The 17789-nt window shown below is 33.7% G+C and overlaps 1 protein-coding gene across 1 annotated transcript; it reads left to right on the top strand.

Moving 5' to 3' along the window:
- Positions 1-529: 529 nt before the first annotated feature.
- Positions 530-17552, top strand: LOC149415378 (homeobox protein Nkx-2.2-like). Its single transcript, XM_089642206.1, has 3 exons — positions 530-696; positions 6875-7062; positions 17032-17552. Exons 1-3 carry the CDS (start codon positions 530-532, stop codon positions 17550-17552), a joined length of 876 nt encoding a protein of 291 aa, XP_089498332.1.
- Positions 17553-17789: the final 237 nt, after the last annotated feature.

Below are 17789 nucleotides of genomic sequence, written 5' to 3'. Positions count from 1 at the left end.
CTTGGCGGTGAGAGGGTGGCGTATGAGAGGCTTTCACGAGCCGAGGAGATGGGAGGGGGAGGGTTGATGGGGTGGTTGCCTCGATGGCCACTCGACCGAGTGTTGTTCAGTGAAGAAGCGACCATTGCGCCACCGAGTCGAGTGTTAGTCTCATGAGTGACCGATACTAAACTATTATTATTATTCTTATTGTGATTTCGCGTGTTTTCTTCTGCCGATACAATTTACATTTTTAATCAAAAAGTGTTCGATAAATTCGATGTATTGAAAATTTTATAAAAACTTCAGTTCCCGGTGACACTATTATCAAACTTTATAAAGACAATATAAAAAAGTGGAAAAATACCTACATATTTTTAACGCAGATACAAATTCAGTGAAAATCTTGAAAAGCCCAAAAAACTGTGAAAAGTTGAAAAAGGAAATTTATTTTTAAAAGTTTTTCCTGACATTTGGCAACTTTCTTCAATAGAGTTGTGGTCACATTTAAGACTAATGCACTGTGAAAAACAAGCCTAAAGTAGCCGCGATGATTGGGAAGACTGCAGAGCGATGGGTGGGCGGCGGGCACGAGCAGGAGTTACTCGAGAGGCTGTTTGGTTTGGGCGCCCCGCCCTTCCCGTTGGGTTGGCCGCCCGCCCTTCTGCCGCCCTGGCCGAGGCTGCTATACCCCTCTCTCGCTACTCCTTTACCAGGGTAATTATTTCAAAAATTAATCTACTATCTTTCGTCAGAAGTTGTCAAGATGACAAAAGCTTAGATTTTGATATTGGATATAAAATTCGTAGTCAAGTTAGAAAAAATATTTGTATTTGTTTATTTCAAGGTAATTTAAAAACCTATAAAATTACTAATCCACTTAATTATTACATAAACAATCAAAACTGGTGTTGACCAGTAGCCCGGTCCACATTTAGTAGTCGAAAGGGCAAACGAAATGAATTTCGGGCCTTTGCGTTAATGCTCAACTATTGCTTGATTCTTGCTCGTATTTGTCTGGGTCATGCGTCGCACGGCTCACAAAACCTAGACGGAGACATGCTTATAGATTCTAGGAGCTTTGAAAATGTAAGTACCGATACGTTGGACAGGTTTGGATTTAGTAATAAAAAGAAACAGAGAAAAAAAATGCGCAAAATGAAATACTTTCATTAATTATTAAATAATATAAAATAAAGTCGCTATCCGCGCCTGTCTGTTTGTGCGCTTAGTTCACATTCATTTAGAGAATTTCTCGTTGAAGGTTTTTATATATAATACATGCATGTTATATTTATAGAAAGTAGAGAAAAGACTATGTTTTGTAATCAAGTCGTAAAAAAATATTCGGGCGCTAACGCTGGCTAAACCTTATGAGATGCATCAAAATAATGTAATACGGAATTGTATATCTTAAAAAGGCCTACAACAAAAGCCTTAAATGTTTTATGTCTATCTCCTGAGGATAACCCCTAGCAACGCCGGGTACATTGTTAGCTAGTATGACATATGTTTAAGATTAGGTTATCACACCTAATCTAACAATTAATTTACACACGAGATTATTGTACATTTTCGAACTTATATCACCAGAAAGGCCCTTATTTCAAATATTCCCAGCAAATTATTCCTGCCTAATTATTCCTAGAACTAAAACCTATCCCAATTCTGTAATATTATTATTTATTCCTAAATCAGGTAGGTTCATCTTTACCTGAATTCGTGATTGTGGTATTATGTTAAAAGGTTTCAATAGAACTTCATAATGGAGTAATTAATATTGTTTTTCCCTTGGGTAATCACTGTAATCAGTAATCACCTTGGGTAGGCCAGTAATTTGAGGTAAATTAAGGTAATCATCGTTACCAAGACAGTGTTTGTGGAATTGGGTATATTATTGTATACGCAAATTTAGATAGACAAAATAATGTTTTTTTTTTTTTTTAAAGATTGTTAGTCACATAAAATTTATATAAATTTTAATTAAATTATCTTTGTATATTTTATAAGGTTTCGTCTGTTTTATAATATCTTATGTTTCTTTAGAACGTCTACTCGTCTCAAAGGCTAGCGACATTATTTATGAAACCTAGATTCTGAAAACTTTCGAAGACAGCATAAGAAATATCTTCAAACTGAATTAAGGGATGGAGGGTTCAAACTGCTGTTAGCAACGTGGAAAGGTCTAAAGTGGATATTATTGTTATTTTAAGTCCTTTGTCCGTTGATTTCCTGTCCGTCGAGTGTTAGAAACATCATACGGGTGGTCAAAGCACATCTTGAGTTTCAGAAACATGTGCAAGAAATGCACAATCTATGATGTCACAATGGGACAATCTCTACTTTAAAAAAAATCTTGCATTTCATTTATATTAAAGGCCCTACAAAACACGTTTGATAAATTATCGTTTATGGTGATTGATGATAAGGTCCTAAAATAATAATCACTAATGATATGCAACATTACCTACCCTTACGTAAGGAAAGATAAATAGATATTTTCTTCCTCTGTAATTTGATACTCAATTTACTCCCTATGATTTACATTGTTGTGCACTCAGACCATTTCCTTAGACGATTAATTACGTCTCTATGAAAAGTGCAATGATATACGTTCATAACATAACTACCTACTCGTACCTCCGTAAGGGAATAAAACGCAGAGCAAGCTTTGTGGGATTTATAACCAGATCTTTATTAGAAACAGCTTTTACTTTTAAATTATTATTAAAGAATATACCCATAATTGTTATGTATAATTGAAGAAGAAGATAATAGAAAAATAAAAAGTCAAGGTATCCCAGATAAAATAAATCGTATTTTTTTATCCGAGACACTATCTAGATTACAAACCAATTTCAATAGAAACTTCATTTCCATTTAAAAAATGTTATTTGTTTATCCTGAATTTGAAATATGAGATCGACAAATATGACGCTTAATAAATAGGTCCCAATGGTCGAGTGGTTTAAGACGTCTGTCCCGGTAAGACAGAAGATCCTGGTTTCAATTCATAGTTATGACCGTTATCTTTTTATTTTTCTATGTCTTGTTCTGTTTCATGCTTCGTTTATAAATTTATGAATTCACCTATTACCTACTTGTATATATCTTTCAGTAATGTCACCTCAGTAAGGGATTCCAGTCATTTAAAAAATAAATTAATATTCCACCTTTTAACTTAAATATATTCTCCTCTATTATTTCAAGTTTTCGTACGACCTGTCTCAAGTAATTGATTCGCTTGATCGTTCTTCCTGGAAAGTCTGCGACCCTATATTTTTTCATCTACCTCCGCGTCGTGATAAGTTGCGTAAGTGGATGGAAGATAAAAATGATGCGAATTATATAATTTTCTGTGCGAAAGCATTTGAATGAGCTTAGTAAGCGGAATTACTTGTTGGCAGGGTAGTTGGGTACTTGGTAGATGGGTAGTCGGGTAGCTGACTGGGTAGTGGTAGTTGGATGGGTTAGGAGGATGATCAGCGGATTCTCCCCTCCGGAAGCTTTCAGCCAGTCAGCCAATGAATCCGAGTTAACGGACCCGGCGATAAAATCGTTATTCAATCGTTTAACAGCCGACACCATACGACTTTATTAAGTTAACGTCCGCATTGAAAGAAAATTATTTCTCTATAAAATAGAATACTACCTAAATAATTCACATGTTTACATTCACCTTCTTGTATCTTCTTCATTATGTTCCTTATTAGAAATTCATTTTGTGTAAAAATCGTCTTCCATTAATGTTTTAATTATATGTAATATATTCGTACGTACATTCATTCCTTATAATCACTATTATCTGCCACAGGCCCAACTTACAATAAATCGTATTAAAACATCAATACGAATTTTGAAGAGATCCTTAAAGTTATATCTGTACTTGTGATGTCAAATCTACCACGTCTGTACATATACATACAAACATGCTTGCAAATACCTCCTTCGATGTTCACGATTTTACCCATATTTGAGACATTTTCTACCTGAGGCCTTATATACAAAAAATGATTTATGTTTAAAAAAATATTACTTTAAGCTCTTTAAATTGATGACGCCATTCAAATTCTAAATATTACGCGTTTTGAACCCCATCACATTATGAACACGACAAATTTCTTTCCTTATAGCCTTCGAATCTCCGTCATCCATCAATCTCCCATTCTTCCAAATTCTATGAAAACTACAGCTATTTTTATTTCTATTTTCTTAGAAACAACCGAACCCATACCGCGGCCCAACACCCAGACACCAACCTGGACTGGTATCTGCATTACAGGTATTTGCTTATTAATTTTACGTGCCGTCACAATGGGGCGGGAGGATTATTCGGAGGAACGTGCCTGCTATACTTCTACCTTCTACTTCTACCCCGCACCCGACTTCTCGATGACCTGTTAAATGCCTGAGTACACCCTTGGGGTAGGCTTCTCAGGTGTTTCATCTTAACACGTGTTTTTGGCTAGTCGAAGGCTCTAACATCTGTTTATTTGGCGGCATTCTTTAAGGTTCTAGCGTGTGACTTCAAAACGTCTTGTTTAAATTCTTGGAATATTAGCGAGCAATATTGGCGATTGTACCTTGAATCCCTTCTGACGCCAGACTATTAACTACCAAAGAGACGCTATTTATAATAATCTAACACCATCCAAATATTAATTAAAATTCAACCCACGCAAAAGCTCACGAGCCTTTCCAGTCATATAATGGTTTATAGATACATATCCCAATGCGCTTTTCTCGTATTAAACTACTTAACACAAAATGTCAAATATGCAGAAAATATTTGTACTTAGTCATTCATTCTGACTGGTAAAAAGTGTGAGAAGAAAAAATACATTTTTTTTAAATTCTCTACGTGATGCATTTTATTCTAAAGAAACTTCTATACTACTTACCTGTCGAGTCCTGGGAAATGGGTATTATATTGACATCTCCATGGATCTCAATGACCATGAAGAGAAGGTCCACTTCTCTGAAGAACTAAAGCCCACACTAACAGCCCTTGAGGAATCAATCGCATCTTCAGAATGAGTGGATTGTAAAAGCCGAACGTGACTTCAAATAATTGAACGGCTTCTTTGAGAATACGTGACGTGAGAATACGTACCCCTACCTACATTCTAAAATAGATTTGTTTTAAAATTTTATTCTACATTGTTGCTTCTTACCTGTTGTGAAAAAAAATCTCGAAAAACACGGGTATTAGCAAGATCAAACAAGCCTATGCTTCAAAATGTGTACCTTCATAATATTTAGAGAAAGATTGGTATTAGTGGCCTAATTTAGTGCGATATGAAGTCTGCAACAATTGATAGATTCAAGCTGGATTGTAGACATATTAATCAAAATAAATTGTAAATAATAATAAAAATGTAACAATGTATGTATGTAAGTTATGATAAATTAAACATTTGTAAACTTTGATGTACAAATGGATAAAATAAAATTTATAAATAGTTAACCAGTGAAAATTAATTAGATAAAGTTTTTGCTTACATTGCAACCTATTTGTAATATGAATAATACTAGACGAATGTGTTTAGCAGGTAGTCGGTGTTTCTCCAAGGGCCTCATAACTTAAAATTGTAGTTATGATAGTAGCTACCTCTCTGTTATTCCTTTCCTTTCAAAAATATTGCCAGTCTGGGGAAACCCTCTGAAATTTCGAGATTTACCTTCCACGAAAAGGAAATTCCACATGTACCTACCACCATGTTGCTTATTGCCCACTATTTGCACGTCACGGATTAGGTTGAAAATATAAGGAACCTACCATTCATATACATATACCTACTAATATTACTTGCCTAATTATTACAGCGCCAGATTTTTTTTAAATATCAGTAATATCAGCAATAGTAAAGATTATCTTATACCTACATACTTAACAGAGTCAGTCACATTATCGTGTACCTAAATCTACATGCTTAACTGAGTCAGGATTTTCTTATACATACATGCTTAACAGAATCATGATTATCTTATACTTTCATATTTAACAGAGTCAGGATTATCTTGTACCACACCAATATTCTTAAAAGAGTGAGGATTACCTTGTACCTCATCCGCTAAGCTAATTCTCACTTCACATGGTCTAATATAATAATAAACATACATTTTAACAATTTAACTTACTAATAGCTTATTTTTAATACTTATTACATGATTTCTATAGTTTTCTTACATGTTTATTCTAGGTACAATTTCACTGGGAATTAAACTATACATTTGGATACCTTTATACAGTTTACAATTCTGTGTTTTTAATGTGTTCAATCTTTGTAGTCTAATGTTTCATTTCTGTGTTGTATGGTGCGTGGGGAAGTCTTAGGAAAAATAGTCAGTCTCGAAAGTAAGTTGAGATTAAATGATTGAAATATTTGAAGATAAAGATTAAAACGTTATAGAATATTCCTTGTTTGACACTCATTATTTTTAATACCTTAAACATTTTCTGTGTTGATTTATATTAGTTAGTATACTTACAAAATTGTCTCATTGCTCTAATCTGGATTATTTTAGATATCTGGATAGTTTTTTTAAGCCACCTACATTACAAGATAAAGAATACTAGAACATTAGTATATGTGTGGTGCAACAATATTGTTTTATAAAGTAGTAAGCTATGAAAGACATACTCGTAAACAATATTATCACCAAAATTATGCTTTGATATATTTTAATTGATGTTGTGACTTCAAAATAACTGAATACGATTTTGAATCAAAAATGAATCAGTTTTAGAGAAAATCACAATTGAAATAAAATGTTTAAAAAATATATTTTACATACTATACCTGTGTAAGATTTCCGGTGCTCTGATAAGCCAACATTTTTCAAACATTTGATCAGAGTTCAAATATTAACAGATTTCTCCTGTTTGGTTCAGGCTCTTGGATGGCATGAAAGCCCCAGGCCAGAGGCCCTCTGGCTTCCACATATGCGACATCCTGGATATGCCGGAAGGCCGCAGTGGCGGGGCGGGGGGTGGGGCGCAGGACCCTGCCCCCGCGGCGCCCTACACCGTCACGGACAGACCCCTACATGCCCCCTGGACCCTTCACCCTGAACAGCACGGTAAGAACTCTAATTATTCATACAAGCATTTACATCCAACCTAACATGACATCGTAAAACAACCCATTCCTAAAGTAGTTATTTATAGAAATATTTTTCATTTTTCGATATAAATGTATCAGGCCTTCTCAATTGTCCTGTCTTTTAGTTCATAAACATATCATACTATATGTAGAATTTGAGCGCGCGCGTTGTATTGCTTGACAACACGGGAGATACCGATAGTATGATATTGGTTGATTTTTGGAGAGAGGAGAACCTTGCAAAGTCTTTTACCAGCGTAGATATATATTGTGTAGAGCATGGAGAAATATCAGTTTATTCGTGCAGCAATAATATCTTCCGCGCTACACATAGTACTCACAGTAATTATGCGAAATTTAAAGGAGATTGAATTATCTTTGAAAGCAGCTTCCCCGCGACATATTCTTAGAGATCTAGGGCACCTTGTCGTCAGCCGATATATCGTTTATCGCCAAATAATGATTAAACCTAATTTAAAAATTCGTGTCCTATTTACTTAGAAAGTAATAAAAAGAACATTTACTCCCCAACCAAAAGAGATCTCCTGTGAATAATTTCCTTATAAATTTAGAATGCTTTGCCGCATACTATTTCCTGTACGCATGAAACAGGCACATCAGTTTGTGATGAATCAGGCAAAGCATTGGAAAGTAGGTTCCCTCTAAAATACTTGATATAATGTTAAAAAAAAATTAACTAAAATAATTTAAAGTCAAGTACCGGCGCAGTAAATCGATAAATCACGAAATGGCCACCAATTGATTTATTGTCAAAACAATTGAGATATGAATGAGAAAGCCGCTGTTGAGTCGAGAGCACTTCTGCCATATCTTAAACACGCTAAATTACCAAATTAACATTAATGGCATTGATTAATTCTTTATCGTAATCATCATTTTTCACTCACTTGACAATTTGGCACTCAGGATTCAATCCTAAAAGTAGGTACTTGACTCTTGGACAGAGCAGAATTCGAGGAAATGTTTCAAATATCTGATAATTACTAATTTTTGCAGCGCTATTTTGAAAGATATCCCTTTACGAGCCTTTGAAAAAATTAGGGAAATAACGTTAATGAGAAGATATGTATTATTTTGGTAATTCCGATAGATTTAATAGTATGTGACGTAGGTAATGTAGTAATTTATTTTTAGGAATGATTTTCTGAAATCTAGTTGTGAGTTACATCTGATAGTATATCTTCTTTTTAATTATGTAGTTTTAATTTAACTTCCTGATCGCCGGCGCTAAATTGACGCCATGCTCCAGATGACAATATTTTTGTAATAACGTTCTTGTTTTTTGTAAAATTAGTGACCGGATAAATCATCACAATGATAATTCATCACGTCTTTAAAAAGTTATATAAAGTCATGGAAAGTGATGAAGCAAAAACTTTATTAACTGGGTTTATTAGGTTAGGTTAGGTTAAAAAAAAAAATTTCATCGTTTCTAATGAATTTTTGTAATAGCGTTCTTGTTTTTTGTAAAATTGGTGACCGTATAAATCATCACAATGATAATTCATCACATCTTTATAAAGTCATGGAAAGTGATGAAGGAAAAACTTTATTAACTGGGTTAAGTAGGTTAGGTTAGGTTAAAAAAATTTTTTTTCATCGTTTCTAATGACGTTATATCACTTTTCAAAAGTGTGTTGAATTGTCACTTCGAACACACTAGTGTGATTCTTCTAGAAGAATCTATTATTTAATTTAGGCATTGTTGTTAATAAAAATGGCATCCAAATTCAGCTCTGTGAGTAATTTTTAATTATGATAATTGTATCAAGTGGAAATTTAGTGGCTTAGTCGCACTATTTTCAAGCGGTGATTAGAATCGTGTCAATTTACCCATTTGATAGGAATCACTGGAGATATGCATACAATTAGACCAATATAACATGTGTATTACTCCACTTCAGGTGTCAAAGTGCTCGAGAGGAAATTGGGGAAGGGATCGACAACTTTCGGTGGAGACAATAATTAAAAAATATATTTTAAGCATTTCAGTGACGTATTGAAGTACCTGCTTACATATCAATATTTAGTACATAATTTGAATATTTGGAACATATTTTCATAAATCGTTCGATTGTCTTTATTTGTTTTGAAAGTGCTTAGATTATTTTCACTTGAAATAACGTGCAGTTAGGTGAAACAACATTCGTGTTTTTTTTTAAACAAACATACATAAAAGGGTTCCGTATAAACCAAAAACTGTCAATTTTGCACACTCGCATTATAGGCGAAAAAGATCCTTGCGCTATGATGGGGGACTTGCACTAACTATGTAATCTACACCATTTACAAGAGTGCGGAGTGTGTATATCATATTATTGCATTAGGTAATGTACTCTGAAAACAGCATTCTCCTATCTTGGACTAACGATACATAATTTTACGCTTACTTGACGTTTTTCCCCAAAAATTAATGAAATTGAAAAAAACTGTATTTTTTTGCTCATTTTTCTCCGTTTGTTATCATGTCAAGAGTTTAACAGAGAATAAAATAAGAACATATAGGAAACGATGTAGGAATATTACTGAAGGAGTGTTTGCAAATACACAGTTGTTTGGAGGGTCCGCTTCTCTGCATACCCCTGCGGGAAAAGATGTTATGGTTAGTTAGTTATAGTTTTACTAAAAAACTTGACACCATGGCGTTTCATTGGTTAAAACGGTCTTAAACGAAGCTCGATACCGGCTTTACCAAATAAACATTGAAATTCTATGATAAATTCGACGTTAAAAATCTAATGAGTAAGGCGGTTCGTGTTTATCGGCTACAATAAGGTAGGTACTGTAAATGTGCAATTGCAATGCAATAACTTTCTAGGTGAAATTGCTAGGAAATTTCAATGTGCAACTAGGAAGGTATTTTTTTGCCTGAAAAAGGTTTTCGACACCTGTTCCTGGCTATCTGTCCCCAAAATAAGTGCACTTGTTGAAGATAATCCTCTGTGAAGAAGATAACCGCTGTTGAGATTTTTATATCCGTAATTCCCCAATTCGCCATTCAATCTGCACAGATACTACAGTATCTATAGGTTGATAGCTCACTCGTATACCCAATACCAACACATAGTACTTACTTCGAGCAGCACTCACACGATTCTACTACCAATATTCTCTGAAACATTCGTTTTCGTGTCAAAATTACTTTTTGTCGTTTCGTATTAAATATTTTTGCAATCTCTACATTTTTGTGGATTTGAATGATAATTTGTTTCAATGGAAAGCTGTTTTGTATTTTGTGCATCATGTTTATATGACTAACATGAGCAACATCTCTCATCCACTCGAGCGATTAGTGTCATATATGTATTTATACACATTTACCATATTATTTAATTAATAAAATTTCTCAACATATTAATATCGAAATATTTGAAAGCCAATGATATATTAAACTCCTATAAATTTGCCACATTATGGTAAGCGATCACTCAGAACGCTTTTGCAAACTTGGCATAAAATGCCAAAAATCGCTCGACTTTTATCCTTGACACAAATTTGTTAGTGTTTTCTATCAATATTTGTAATTTTTATTAAAGGTAAAATTAGGTAGTACCTACTTATAATATAGATTTAATAGTAGGTAATTATAAAAAAAAATAATTATACATAGAGCCGACTGTTAGTGTAAAAACGCCGCAAGTGCCATCCTAAAACATAAAAAACCGGTATTTTACCTTGTGAGTACTTGTTTACAATGTTAGTTGTTGTTTGTTAGTTACTTGATTTTCTTGCGTACAGTGACTGCTCGTGACTTTTGGGTGTACTAGATAATATTTAAAAAACATGGCATTATTGATGTTGTTAAATTCGGTTGTTTGTACAAAGGTTTTCAGGAAATCGGTGCAGCGTACTACCATACTGAAATTTCATGAAAATCTTCATACAAAAATCGTTTTTGAATACAACATCAACAATCTCAAATTTTTAAAACTTAACATTCTATCACACTCTAAAGTCACTGCTTATACCGTCATCGAAAAATTCGTTATGTACTTGATACATTGATATTTAACAGTAATTTCTTAAACGATTACCATTAAATTTAAACTTAACGAACGAAAAACCACTTTTTGAAAACCTTTTTTTTTGTTTCCACAAAATGCACATTAACGACGCCACCAACTGAAAAGTTAACCATGTCGAGGTGTACCCATTTCCTAGACATACGTACTGTACTTCTACTTACTCTAGTATTATTGTGATTTTCCCATCACTACCAACATATATTATAACATTTTATCATGCCTAATTACAAGATGGCGTCTGCGCAAATCCACCGCGGTAACATTATTTAATGGCGGACAAGCACTCCGAGTTGGGCTCATTGTGTAATAACTAAAACCCCACCCAATTGTAACAATAACAATAAAGTACCCGCCTAATAACTGGCAACACCGGTATCAAGGGGGAATTGTTGTAATAAAATTCAGAGGGGTGCAAGCCAAACCCTTCATAGATAGGTACTATTCATGACTAAAATGCTTTTATCTTACTTACTTTGTTATATTAGCTGAAATTTAGTAGTTTATTATCTTAATTAAAATTTTAAATTACTAAACTAAAATACGTAAAAGTTAGATTTTAATTGAAAAAACCAAACCAAGTTTTTTTTTACTTCAATACATCTAATTTTAATTATCGACCTAGTTGTTTTTCGTTTTGACCTAGTTTTCAACTATCTATTGGGTCGGCTGGTAGCCAATTTAAAAAAATGGCATATTTGGTTTGACTGTTATTTATTTCGTATATTAACTGTTGTAAATTTTTAAATACAGTGCCAATAAAGTTAAAAGAATGCATTGTCATCGAACACAACTCTATCTGCCGTGTTTTAGCTCGACCTGATGTCGTGAAGTGGGTTAATTGCTAATTTCATGATTCCATTCAATTAATTAATTTATTCATTTGAATTGATTAATTGATAAAGAAAACAAAATCGTAATTCAAATAAATGTATTTAAACATAGACTGCAAAAAACATGGCGTCTTTTCGTAGGTATTATTTGACAGTAAAATGAATTTCAAAGCTCCATAGCTAACGGTAAAAATGGTGTGTATAGCTGAAAATAGTCGCGTTGTTATACTGATTCACGACCGCTCTGCGAATTTCATGAAGCCAGAAAATGACACAGATTTTCCAATAAATTACCAATAATTATACAAATAATGTATGTTAAGGACGGGTTGTTTCAGAGAATTTGAACGAACAATTTCAAACTTAATTTTCAAGTTCTGCGAAAGATTTTTTCAAGTTCTGTTAATATTTTAGTTCTGTCTAGCAACTAGCCTATAACGATATAAGAACTTTAATAGGACTTTCACAAAGCCTGAAAATGAATGTTGAAATCTGATGAATTGTTTGAATTCTGTGAAATAACCCATCTTAAGAGAACAAAATAATATAATAATTTCCATGGAATTCGAATTGTATTAAAATGACTCTGCAAAGTAGGAATAGAGGGAGGCACTCCTTCTAAAAATCTATCCCGTAATGTTGCCATATCACGTAGCCAAAAAACCCCCGATAACATGGCCAAACAAAAAAGCCCACTACTAAACTGCCAGCAGGAGAGAAATAAACGCAATGATAATTAATTCCAACACCATTGTACTAATTTAGGGGGACTTTTTGAATTGGCTCTTGGTCCCTACATATTTTTTCACACTTACATCAAGAACTAATATGGAATCTCGGTTGATCCTTGCACTCGTTTATTCGTTTGTTATCCGAAAGTGGTTCTCGAAAGGTGGTTGAATAAACAGTTGTTGAAAATATACGATGAATTTAATCGTTGAAATTCCCTAAAATACAATTAAAATATATAAAGAACAATTACCTTAATTATGACTAGGTATCTCAAATTAAGGCAGATGTCTTAAATTAAATGGATTACATAGATATTATTTTCAGCAGAAGTTGTAGAACAGGATTAGGTATATGTATTCCTTCAAGAAAAATAAAACTTTCATGATAAATCAAAAATGATTATATTAGTAAATTGTCGCTGAAATACAGATATTGTTTCTTAATAACTAACAATCACGCCGTTTCCCCGCAGGGGTAGACAGAGTAGACGGACCACCAAACAACTCAGTCTCGGCACAAACTCCTTGCCTCATTCACATTCATACATACTCTTCTGTTATTCTGATTCTCAGCATGGCCTGACTCGAGTATCTGATTCACTTGATCGTGTCATATCTTCCCAGACTTAAGTTTTTTATAGCCGAACCCCCATCTCATGAAATAAATATAAAGTGTTCAATTTTTTTTAAAACTTTTTTTATGTGTTTAGATAATGTGTTCCATCAGGATAACTCCAATTTGATTACGATTACAACTATCAGTACCATAGGTAAAATATTTGAATAAAGTTGATAATATCCAATAATAATTGCACTTTTTTATTTAAATGAAAATATTTAAATTATGGCCTCAATAAAGGGAAAATTTACTTATGGACACTTTTTAATTTTACAACCTTTTAAAAATTTATTGTGAATTCCATTTTAATTAGACTTTTATGATAATTATTTATAACTTTTAAAAATAATACATATAAAATGTTATTAAAAAAAATGGAAGAGAGTTAAAGAGGCGTTTTAATTAGTAATAAAGCCATATAATTGATTTGAAATTATTAATAATTATTTTAAAATCAATAACCGTAATTTAATGAAAATCGCATTCAAAACTGAAATTTCATTCTAGAAATAGTTTTTAATATAAAGGTTCTCGTCAACTTTAGAAAACAGCACATTATTTTACAATTTTTTAAAAATATTTTTACTAAACTTAACAGATTGGGAATCTCTTTAAAAAAGAGTACAGTTTTTGTATCGGTTAGGTTTCAGAACGCTCGAACAAATAACACGAACATACCGAGTGCATTGTGCGCTAACAGCGCTACTTAAACTGTATTTACTCCCTCCCTCCAAATCTGTACTGCAGGGGTGCAACCCTAACCCCGTAGAGAAACCAGCTTCTATTTGCCACTGATTTGGCTTTTATCCAGGGGTGTTCAAGTACCTAAAATAAATACGAGTAGGCTAAACACAGTTCGAATAAATTATTATCTTCAAAACTAAATGAATAAACACTACGCAAAATTCACACGAATATAATTCCTTATTAATGAATGTTTTATCTTGAATGTTTTCACCTGTCTGTTCAAGTGCTTGTACGTTCATGGTAACATTTTAAGGCCCCGCATACCCGATTTTTCGATTTACAACAAGTTTCTCTTTAACTATTCTATTAAGTTTTCTCGAAGTTTTTAAGATCCAAAAAATAAATGTAATTTTTGAAGATAATATCTATACAATTGTTATGCCGAAAAGTTAATTATATGAAATTCCCTTGATAGAATAAAATCGCTAAGTAAGCTACGAAAATTATTAAAAACACGTTTTGTTCTATTATTTAATGTGTTATAGGCATGGAAAAATTCACAGTGTATCTTTAAATACAAATAACGCGTTTATCCAGAGATTTTTGCTGTATTTCAAACGAGTCGTATTTTATTAAATATTTTCACCATTTTCGCTTAATTATAATCATTTTTCAATATTATCCCTCTAACATTCGTATTTACATATCACTACGGGGTTTTAATGGTTGATTAAAGATTGAAATAAGAATTTTCATCGAGATAGTGACGTTTCTTTCTAAAAATTGTATAATTCCTTACTTGAAATAGAGATTATGCCACTTAAAACATGTTGATTATAATTAAGTAGGTAGGTATTTAAGTACCTGCCTACAAATCTTACGATTTAAGGAGAAATTTTAATTTAATTTATTAAATAAAAGAAAATTAGAAACAGGCCTTTTTGGACGAGAAGTCTACAACTGTTCCAAAACTACTAGTAATAATATATACATCTACGTAGATTTCCTATGATGTATCATAGGAAAAGAAATGAACGCGAATATTTATTATTCATGTATCAATGTTTCTTAAGATACTTAGGAACGTGTATTAAGCCATTTTATAAATATGTTAAAACATGATTAGCCATTCATAATTTTTCTAAATTTTAAAAGACACAAAAGAAGTTCAATCGTAAATCACAACGCATCAGTCGACATTAAAAAACTTATAACTCTTCTTAGGGTGAATTGCCTAATACAAAAAAAAAACTTATAAGCTTTGCACCTTTAATAAAACAAAAGTTGAATACTTTAAATGTTCGCACTTATGGATATTTATAAAAACCCATTTATAAATTGAGCTCGCAGAGACCTGAGAGATGAATTGAAAACCCCAGAAAAGGCTTCCCTCTAATTTAACCCACCGCATTTCACCGCCGATCGTAAATCTAAAATGGCAGCTGCGAAAAACTTTGAACCGAAAAATCAAATCACACCCCGAAACGCCCCAATTCGGTCTCCATCTCGACAATAGGCAGAATACAATAGCGATCCGTCATGGAACCTACTGCAGCTAGATCCAAACTAAACTATATTATATTTTACTGCCGCCATTAAGATCAGGCTATAACTTTATCCTGTTTACGGATAGCGAAGGATATCCGCAAAAAATATCATCACAAAATTCCTATCGCATTATTCTCGGCCAGGTAAACTTTTGTCCGCGTTTTTTTTACAGTTGAAATTTATTACCGTGTAACGACTTTTTGTCTCTGATGGGCGTGCCTTTTTATCGTTTGATGTAATAGACGAAATTAATTAGATTAATATCGAATGAAGATTGAGTTGAAATGGATGTTTCTATCAATATCTGAGAGTACTATTTGAGATGCCGTGAAGATCTGATGAGAAACTGCGTCATCATCAGTGCTAAAACCATTTGAGAGTCCTACCCACCTCCCTGAAATGCCTCCACTTGTTCGATCTCCTATCGTCTTCTATCTTCCTTTAGTTCCTTATACCTAAGGATACGGTGTTCCATGCCACCTCAACACTTCTTCATTCTACAGGCTTATTATAGAAGAAAGAAGCCTCTTTAGGGATCAGCTATCCAGTTTCATAAATCTTATTATTGATGGTACTTCAAACTATAAATTGATATCCGTAACTCACCTAATCTAGAACAGAAATATTCACCTAGGTAGCATGTGAAATTGTTAAATAATGACCTGACTTGAACAAACATCTAATGATATAATGCAAATAGTGTTTAGTGGAGGCAAAGAAGGACATAATTATAGCAAAAGCCACAAAGAACCGAACCCGTGCGATGCAATAGAATAATATTGTTTGATTTTCTTTATAACGGAAAATATTTCATTTCACACAGCCTTCCGTGAACCTACCGCAAAAAGTCCATTAATTAGGCCCAACGATGATTGATGAAGTGGGAAGGACTGGCATCTGACTGGAATATTACCATCAGTTATGATTTATCAAAGGGCAATGTTTCTCCTCACAGCGTTCAGTATTCTCCGAGAATTTCAATAGACTCTCCTCTCCTTTATTCATGTTCCTGAATGAAAGTGACCAAGATATCAATTGATGATTTATTAAATGTAATTCACACGGGGTATCCTATCGCCTTGATTGATTTAATTATCGGCGATGTTTCATTAAGACACAAATTTTCATATTCAATGCCTTTGAAAAATTCGTTGTTTTTGAATAATGACCTACTCATAAATTACGTTGAAATAGATACGGCGAGCGACTAGCTTTATTCCGCTGTGAGAATGATACCCTCATGAAATACAGAAGTTGTTACATAATACATCTAATGGATAATTAAGGAGCGCTTATGATAACTTTTCTACGTTGATCTACATTTTCATGTTCAATTGTGACTGGTCCGATAATCATTTTGGAATATCATTAATCTTCCAGTGGATAAATCTAGCTACGTACGCTCCCCGATTATTTGTTAGTTATTCGTTACAATTTTAAGTCCCTTAACATTATCTAATGAGTATATTTTATCTTTGTCAACAGGATTAATAGGACAGCAAGCAAGTCCTGATAGCACATCTCCCGCAGCATCCGATGTCCCCATGGCCTCCCTGGGACCTCCCAGAAGACCTGACGAATCCCTCGATGATGACCAAGAAGATGATGACGAAGACATCAACATGACAGGACAAATGCAGGCGCACAAAAAGCGCAAGCGACGGGTACTTTTCTCAAAAGCTCAAACGTACGAATTGGAGAGGAGATTCAGGCAACAGAGATACCTTTCAGCTCCTGAAAGAGAACATTTGGCCAGCCTGATAAGGTTGACCCCGACACAAGTAAAGATCTGGTTCCAAAACCACAGGTACAAGACAAAGAGGGCTCACCAAGAGAAAGGCATGCAAGAACAAGGATCTCTGTCTTCTCCCAGAAGGGTTGCAGTACCTGTTCTGGTGAGGGATGGAAGACCCTGTGCAGGTGCAAGGGGCCCAGGGGACATGGCACCACTTCTCCTGCCACCCTGCCAACCAGGCATGCCACCACAGCCGAGATGCTGGTGGTAATAAATATAGCCACTATAAATTCCAAGATTCACAAAAAAGTTCCTCAAAGATATAAAATAATATATTTATCTTCAATCGCAATTTGTAGGGAATGTAGATAGTGGAGTTTTAAAACTTAGATCGAACCACCAATAATTGTGTGCAAACCAATAATTTCGTATAGTGTTTTTGCAATTCTTATTTCTTTTAATAAGAAGTCTAGAAGAAACAACTCCACAATTTTTTTGCAAACCGGTG

Source organism: Hesperophylax consimilis, chromosome 18 (genome assembly GCF_061612785.1).
Source record: "Hesperophylax consimilis isolate HC1 chromosome 18, BYU_Hcon_1.0, whole genome shotgun sequence".
Lineage (NCBI taxonomy): Eukaryota > Metazoa > Arthropoda > Insecta > Trichoptera > Limnephilidae > Hesperophylax > Hesperophylax consimilis.
This window is presented reverse-complemented; position numbering and strand designations above follow the sequence as displayed.

Bases quoted from the DNA above. Each gene is read 5' to 3' on its own strand.
- LOC149415378 (XM_089642206.1), top strand. From the start codon at position 530: ATGATTGGGAAGACTGCAGAGCGATGGGTGGGCGGCGGGCACGAGCAG. The intron at 697-6,874 runs GTAATTATTTCA...TGTTTGGTTCAG, and splicing joins CTCGCTACTCCTTTACCAGG to GCTCTTGGATGGCATGAAAG. The intron at 7,063-17,031 runs GTAAGAACTCTA...CTTTGTCAACAG, and splicing joins CCTTCACCCTGAACAGCACG to GATTAATAGGACAGCAAGCA.